General features: G+C 58.0%; 1 protein-coding gene across 1 annotated transcript; it reads left to right on the top strand.

Moving 5' to 3' along the window:
- On the top strand, positions 1–6,957 carry HCRTR1 (hypocretin receptor 1). The gene is made up of 7 exons (XM_036256981.1): positions 1–335; positions 526–704; positions 1,796–2,039; positions 2,379–2,494; positions 3,899–4,125; positions 5,058–5,179; positions 6,745–6,957. The coding sequence occupies exons 1-7, from the start codon at positions 137–139 to the stop codon at positions 6,933–6,935; spliced, it is 1,278 nt and encodes a 425-aa protein (XP_036112874.1). The 5' UTR covers positions 1–136; the 3' UTR covers positions 6,936–6,957.
- The last annotated feature ends 884 nt before the right edge of the window (positions 6,958–7,841 follow it).

Genomic DNA, 7,841 nt, shown 5'->3' with positions numbered 1-7,841 from the left:
GAGGTTTGGGGCTGGGACCCCAAAAGACCTGGTGCAAGACTCCGGGCTCCCCGAAGGAAGAGGGCTGAGGCCCGGCCCGGCTCCCCTCCCTCCGCGGAGCCCAGGATGCCCCTCGGCTGCAGCGGCTCCTGAGTTCATGGAGCCTTCGGCCACCCCAGGGGCCCAAACCGGGGTCCCCACAGGCAGCGGGGAACCGTCCCCAGTGCCTCCCGACTACGAAGACGAGTTTCTCCGCTATTTGTGGCGCGATTATCTGTACCCGAAGCAATACGAATGGGTCCTCATCGCAGCCTACGTGGCTGTGTTCCTCGTGGCACTGGTGGGCAACACGCTCGGTAGGTCCCTATGTCCCTGTGGTGCTGTGGGGTTCCCCTGGGGACTGGACGCAGTCCTGGGCCTCGCTTCTCTCCCCTCCCCCAGCTTCTACCTGGGGCGCCGGGCGGTGTGGGGCGGGGCTCGCTGAGCGCCGGAGCGGGTGGGTGTGGCTCTGCGGCCGACTTCCCCTCATCCCCGCCCACCCCGCAGTCTGCCTGGCGGTGTGGCGGAACCACCACATGAGGACCGTCACCAACTACTTCATCGTCAACCTGTCCCTGGCGGACGTGCTGGTGACGGCCATCTGCCTGCCAGCCAGCTTGCTGGTGGACATCACCGAGTCCTGGCTCTTTGGCCATGCCCTCTGCAAGGTCATCCCTTATCTGCAGGTGAGCTCTGCCCTGGGACCCTCATCACCCTCTGTCACACCAAGTACAAAAACATGGCCTACATCAGTCCCAGTGACCCTCAGACTTGCCTTTCAGACAGGACATGGTGGCTCAGTACTCGTGGGTGTCATCCTCTACCGTCAGCAAGGGCAGGCTATCAGCCCCACACTGGAGGACACAGACACAGCCCCACATACTCATACAGACACCCCCCACCCCCCGCCCAGGCACAGACACAGTCACCTCCAGGTACAGGGTGCACAGTGGAGGACAGTGGCACAAGCCCATAGTGACAGACACAAATGCACACTGGGCCTGCTTCCTGATCCCAAGGGGGGCAGATGTGCTGGAAAGTCTCCTCCCCTCCCTCATTGGGGGGCTGGAAAGAGGCCAGAGGACCAAATGGCCCCTCAGGGCATCCCACCTCCCTGTCCCTGGAACCCAGAGTGCGGGGTGCTCCTGGGGGCAATGCTCACCTACACCTCAGGCCTTGGCTCATCTCTGCCTCCCAGAATGAGGACTCTCCTAACAGCCTGGGGAAGGGATGGCAGCCCAGGGCAGAGAGACATGCCTCTTGAATTTCCCACTGTTTTGAGGTTTTTCCACTGACTAATTAACTCTAGCAACCCTGAGAGTAAATACAGGCAGGGAAGGAAGATCACCCTGGGCAAGGTATTTAACTTTTCTGTGCCTCAGTTTCCTCATCTGTAACATGGGGTGAGAGTCCCCGCCTCATGGGGTTGCTGTGAGAATAATGAGAACAGTGTCTGGTATGTGGTAAGTTCTGTAAGTGTAAGTTATCATTCATAGCAGGGAACAGCCGCTCTGGGCCAGGTCTCTAGGAAGACGTTTTCTATCTGTGACTGCATTTCTTTTCATGAGAATCCTGCCAGGCGAATGGTACATTCCCATTCCGCAGGTGAGGCTCAGAGAGGGTGAGTGATTTGCCCAAGTCTACACAGCCAGGAAGTGGTGGAGTCAGGATGTGCACTGCATCTGGCTGCCTGGTATTTCTGGGCTGTGAGCTCCTCACTCACTCTACATCTCTGGGTGGCCCCCAAGGGGACTGACATGGTGTCTCTACGGGGCAGGCCGTGTCTGTGTCAGTGGCAGTGCTAACTCTCAGCTTCATCGCCCTGGACCGCTGGTATGCCATCTGCCACCCGCTGTTGTTCAAGAGCACCGCTCGGCGTGCCCGTGGCTCCATCCTGGGCATCTGGGCTGTGTCGCTGGCTGTCATGGTGCCCCAGGCCGCTGTCATGGAATGTAGCAGTGTGCTGCCTGAGCTAGCCAACCGCACCCGGCTCTTCTCCGTCTGTGATGAACGCTGGGCAGGTAATGGGGTAGCCTTGGGCAGGCATTCCTGAAGTGGGCACCTCTGGGACACACCCCCTAGGGCAGGCATCTGTCAGGACACCCAGGCTGGATGTCTCCTGACAGGACACTTTAGAGCAGACACCTATCAAGGATACCTTCAGGGTGGGTACCTCCTCTAGTATAGACATCTGCTAGGGGTCCCTCAGGATGGACATCCTCAGGTTGGGCAACTCCGGGGTTTCTGCCATGGTGCCTATAGGGGGTCCAGCTGCTTGCTTTGGCCATAGCTGGGGCCAGGTGGCATTGCTAAGCAGGGCAGGCTGGGGGCCCAACCTTTGCATCTCTTGGCCCCTGCAGATGACCTCTATCCCAAGATCTACCACAGTTGCTTCTTCATTGTCACCTACCTGGCCCCGCTGGGCCTCATGGCCATGGCATATTTCCAGATCTTCCGCAAGCTCTGGGGTCGCCAGGTGAGGCCCACTCTGGTGTCACTGTCTGGGTTGGGAGGGAATAAGGTACTGGTCTAAGGGAGTAGACAGTCCTCTGCCTTAGAACATGCCATCCTGGCTGCAACCAGAGAGAGGCAAGGTCCAGGGACTCTCAAACTCAAGGCCAAAAGGGCTGGAGCCAACCCTGGAGCTGAAGAGGAACAGACACCATTCTAGCATCAGTAGCTGCATGACTGTACCATGCACCTCCAGCTAGTCCTGCATCCCCTTACGCCCAACTGACTATGTGGGAAAACAGACTCTGAGGGGCAAAGCAACTCCCCCAAATCCCTCAGCCAGGGAGGGGAAGGTCGGGGACTCAAAGCCAGATTGGTGGGGTCCAGTGCTCAGTTCAGCACCACAGGGACGACAATGGCACCTCCATGTTGCTTGCCAAATTGTGCACTTTGCTCACAATGTTTTCACAACTAACCAAAGCAGCAACATTACCCACTTCACAGACGCTGCATAATGGCCATCAACTTGCCAGAGCCAATGAGTGCAGAGCCTTTCTAGACCCAGGGCTTGACTCCGTTACAAACTGATCCACAGCAGGTTTTGTGGGTTTTTCTGTGGGGGCTGAGGGGTGCTCAGAGGCCTCCTGGCACTAGCAGGGGTGAGTCCCGGGCCAGCGTCTGGGCAGTGAGAACATGATCGGCCTTGCAGTCCACCACCACGCCACCAGCTGCTCAAGCCCCCTCGGCTAACAGAGGAAAACCAAGGCTCGGAAAGGAAAGTGAGTTGAGCAAGGTCACATAGTTCACGCGTGGCTGAGCTGGCCCTAGACCCCGTTTCCTGGATGCTAGCCTCATGCCCTCTGTTGTGGGGTGACTCAGGTGTCCAGCAGTAGGAGAGGTTTCGAGGACATCTGTGGCTGCTCCAGGAGCCTGGGACCATCAGAGGCTTATGGGCACCATAAAGCTGGGACCTGTGCTCTGAGGCCCCGCCATTCCATGCTGTTCACCTGCTCACCCCTTGCCAAGGCCTCCCCACCGGCAGGCGTGGGCCAGGAGGCTCAACTCATCTCCACCCCCACCCCACAGACGGAGGTGGTGATCCAAGGATGGATGGGTGCTGGGAGTATGCTGTCAAGGGTCCCCTGCCTCCCTGAGTTTCAGTTGCCTCATCTGTGACTGAGGGCCAATAACACCTTCCCCAAAGGCATGTTGGGTGGTCTCACCATGAGCTAATACAAAATGAAGGTAGGTTGTTCACACTCAGTCCAGAGTGTTGGTCTCTATCATATATATTAGGTTCCTTCCAATTGCAAGGGTTTGTTCCCTTCGCCCACCTCCACCCGCCCCAGGGTCCAGCTCCAAGCGGGGTCCAGCAAAGGGACTGACCCCCAGGAGCTCCTCCCAGCAGTGCTGTCTGTGTGCTGGACAGATCCCTGGCACCACATCGGCCCTGGTGAGGAACTGGAAGCGGCCCTCAGACCAGCCGGAGGAGCAGGGACAGGGCCTGGGTGCAGAGCCGCCGCCCCGGGCCCGGGCCTTCCTGGCTGAGCTGAAGCAGATGCGCGCTCGCAGGAAGACGGCCAAGATGCTGATGGTGGTGCTGCTGGTCTTTGCCCTCTGCTACCTGCCCATCAGCGTCCTCAATGTTCTCAAGAGGTGAGGACACTCGGGGAGAGGTGGTTACAGGGTCAGAGGAAGGAGCTCTCTCTGCTTTGGAGAGAGACCTGGCTTCACTCCGAGGCTACCGTGTGACCTTGGGCAGGTCATTTCTCTGAGCCTCAGTCTCCTCATGTAACATGAATATGAACAGTCTTGGCCTCCTAGGGCTACTGTGAAAATTCTTTCATCCATTCACTCAGTTGTCAGATGGCAGGGCTGGGAACACAGTGGAGAGCACACAAGAGTTCCTGCCTTCACGGAGGCGACATCCAGCATCAGAGAGAAAGAAATCTACACTGTCAGGCAGTGATCATTTCTATGAAGAAAAATAAAAGTGAAACAGAGGGAGTGAGGATCACAGGGGCTGGTGGGGTTTTTTTTTTTTAAGCTTTTAAAAATATAAAATGTTTTGGTTTTTTAAAAACAACAGAAAGGCGTCTCTGATGAAGGGACATTTGGCAGAGACCTGATGGGAGGGACCACGCCCCGTAGGAGGGACAGCAAGCTGAGTGGAGGGAGAACGGGGATGGCGAGCGTGGCCGTGGGTGCAGGGGAAGAACACAGCTACCGGGCATGAGGGAATCTCATGCAATTTAGTGCTTGCCACCTCCTGGCTGAGTGATCTTGGGCCTGTCACTTGACTTCTCTGAGGACAGTGTCTATGACTTGGTATGCTGCTGTGAGGATGGATGAGAACGTGGAAGGGGAGACCCAGGCATACTCTAGTCTCAGGCCCTACCCTCTGTGCTCAAGAACCCAAAACTGGTCAAGACCCCAGACCCAGAGGTCCAAGAAAGGCTACTGGGTACATGGAAGGGGCAGAGGGAGTTACTGTACTCTTTAGCCCTGTAGCTTGAATTCTGTCAGCAACATCACATACACACATCTGCCCCGTTTCTGACGTTGCCCCACCCCACCCCGGGTCCTAGGGTGTTCGGGATGTTCCGCCAAGCCAGCGACCGAGAAGCCGTCTACGCCTGCTTCACCTTCTCCCACTGGCTGGTGTACGCCAACAGCGCTGCCAACCCCATCATCTACAACTTCCTCAGTGGTGAGTGGCTGGGGGGGCGGTGACCGAGGGCAGCAACAGTTCCCAGGACAACCGTATCGCCATCCCCAATCCAGACCAAATAAAGGATGGCGGGGGAATCAGATACCTACTCCTTCCTGGACCCTGCTCTGATAACTCCCACTTGGGGGGAAGACTTAACCCCACCCAGGAGCCCTGGGCTGAGTGGAAGACCGGCCACACTCCCAACTGCGGCCAAAGCAAGCTGCCAGCACCCAGGGTCCAGGTTTGCAGGTTACACAGCCCAGTGAACAGGTGGGAAGGGCAGCAGCTAGGCCAGCTCATCTCCACCCCCAGGTACGTGCACAGCAGGACCTCCAGGCAGCCTGTCTGCTCAACACAGGCTCCAGAGGGAGCCAGGCCTGTGGGAAGAGGGCCTGAGGGATGACTGCATAATCGAGGCACCAGGGCTAAGGGAGCACCAGCAGAGGCAGCCCAGGGCAGAGAGAGGGCTTCCCCATGCCCAGCGAGACAGACACCAGCAGAGGGGCTAGAATTTGGGGGGCTATCCCTGGATCCATCTTCCTTCCTCCAGCACAGCCCTCTCGCTCCCCCTTTAGAAACCCAGGCCCCTCTCCACTGTCCCACACTTCCCATGCCCTCCTTCCAGCTGTTTCAGGGTGATCATGCCCACCCATCCCCCAGCCCAGCAAAAGTGAGACTAACCAGGCCTCTGACTCAAGGCCTAAGGAATTGGTCCAGATGACTGTTCAAGCCTGGACACAAATAGTCCTCAAGAAAAGGGTGGAAGGTCCATATTGTAACCCTCAGTGAGACTCAAGATTCTCTCAGCAAAGGTGGCCTACAGCTCAGAGGAGAGAACAGAGAGCTGGGTGCTGCAGCAGAGGACACGGTGGTTCCTGTTTGGTCTGCATCTACTGAGCACCTACTGTGTGCTCGGCCCTCTGCTGGGCACCGAGGAGGCTGGCGGGATCCTGGACCGTGACCAGGGTTTCGGTTCCAGATAAAATGTTTCCCTGGTGTCTGGCTGAACAAGGTGGCTGTGGCATCCTTCCCCCTCTCTCTTCCCCTTTAAGCAAAGGGCTTTAGAGTTAGAACGGGGCCGGCTTCTAGCTGGTGACCTTGGCAAGCCGCTGGACCTCCGTGTGTCTCACCTGCGAAGTGAGGATAAAGGATCCCAGCCTGTCAGGGCGCTGGTGTGAGGGCTGCTGCCATTTTCACGATCTTGGGACAGAGATGGGGAAAGACTCGGTGAGCCCCCAGCCTCTCCACCTACACACCAAGGAGGGCAGGGATGATCTGAGGCCCCTGAGCCAGACACCACGTTTAGAGCTGGGCTCAGAGCCAGAGCGCAGTCAAGGAATCAGATAAAAACTGCCTTTCTCCTTGGGAACCTGCTCGGGGCCTCTGTTGTCTTTCCCTGGCAGTGATGAGGTGGCTCTGGGGTTTTCTCCGTCCCAGCTCTCCCCTTCCCTCCCGCCCCCACATAGGCAGCTTAGTTTGAGCTGCGTGGGTGTCCCTGGGCCCAAGGCCCTTTCCTGCTGCGTCTGTCTCCTCATGGCTGTGTCTTCTATCTTCCAACCAAGGCAAATTCCGGGAGCAGTTTAAAGCCGCCTTCTCCTGCTGCCTGCCTGGCCTGGGTCCCTGCAGCTCTCTGAAGGCCCCCAGCCCCCGCTCCTCGGCCAGGCACAAGTCCTTGTCCTTACAGAGCCAATGTTCTGTCTCCAAAGTCTCAGAGCACGTGGTGCTCACCAGCGTCACCACAGTGCTGCCCTGAGCGAGCGCTGCCCTGGGGCTCCAGAGGGTGCAACCTGTTCCCTGCCTGGACTGCTCCTCTGGCTCCTGGGGTCCAGCCCTGGCTCCTTGTGGGAAGACTGCTGCGTGCAGCGTGAGGCCAGGGCTCCAGGCCTGGTTTTCTTCCTGTTGACACTGGGCAAGTACCACTCCTCCTCTGAGCCGTGTCCCCTAACAGGACTGATGTGAGGGTTAAGCATGCTCCAGAAAGTGGAAAGCGCTTTGTAAACTGTGAAGTGTTGTGAACAAGATTACCACTGTATCCCTCTCACTCGGCTGTACCTCACAGTACCATCGATCCTCCTCATCCTTCCAGAGCTTGGCCCCCTTCCCAAGACCCCCCTCCTGCCCGTTACAGGCCTTCCCTGGAGTCTGCTGGAAGGGCCCCAGCCACATTTCCACCCGGGCTGCTAGGCCAGCCCCGCTGTGCTGCCTGAACCCGGCCCAGCCCCTCCTGTAGGAACAGCCCCACCCTTACTAGGTGCCGAGCGCTCCCACCACAGACTGGATCCTTTTGGCTTTGTGATGTGATAAAACTCTCTCCATGTGACCATTTGGCGTGGAGGCCAGCAGCCCAAAGCAAATGTAATTAAAAGCCTGGCACTGAATGTTCCCTTTCCTTGTCATTGCACAAAATCTGTGCTGCTTAGGTTAAAAGCGAGGAAGGTGGGGAAGTCGGGTGGGGGTGGGGGAGATGACAAGGCAGCCCTGGAATGCTATTATCTGCAGACTACTCCCACTTCCCATCCCCCAAAACACTGGGTGTCAGAGGGGCCCCCAGCCAGGCCTCAGCGCACACGTGGTGCTGCTTCCGTAGCGGTGCCGGTTGCCTGCTGCCCAGGGACCTCAGTCCTTGACACAGTCTGCTCATGGCCCGGCAGGCTGTGGA

This window comes from Molossus molossus, unplaced genomic scaffold, assembly GCF_014108415.1.
Source record: "Molossus molossus isolate mMolMol1 unplaced genomic scaffold, mMolMol1.p scaffold_m16_p_12, whole genome shotgun sequence".
Lineage (NCBI taxonomy): Eukaryota > Metazoa > Chordata > Mammalia > Chiroptera > Molossidae > Molossus > Molossus molossus.
Note: the sequence above shows the minus strand (reverse complement) of the source record. Positions and strands in the feature narration are given on the sequence as shown.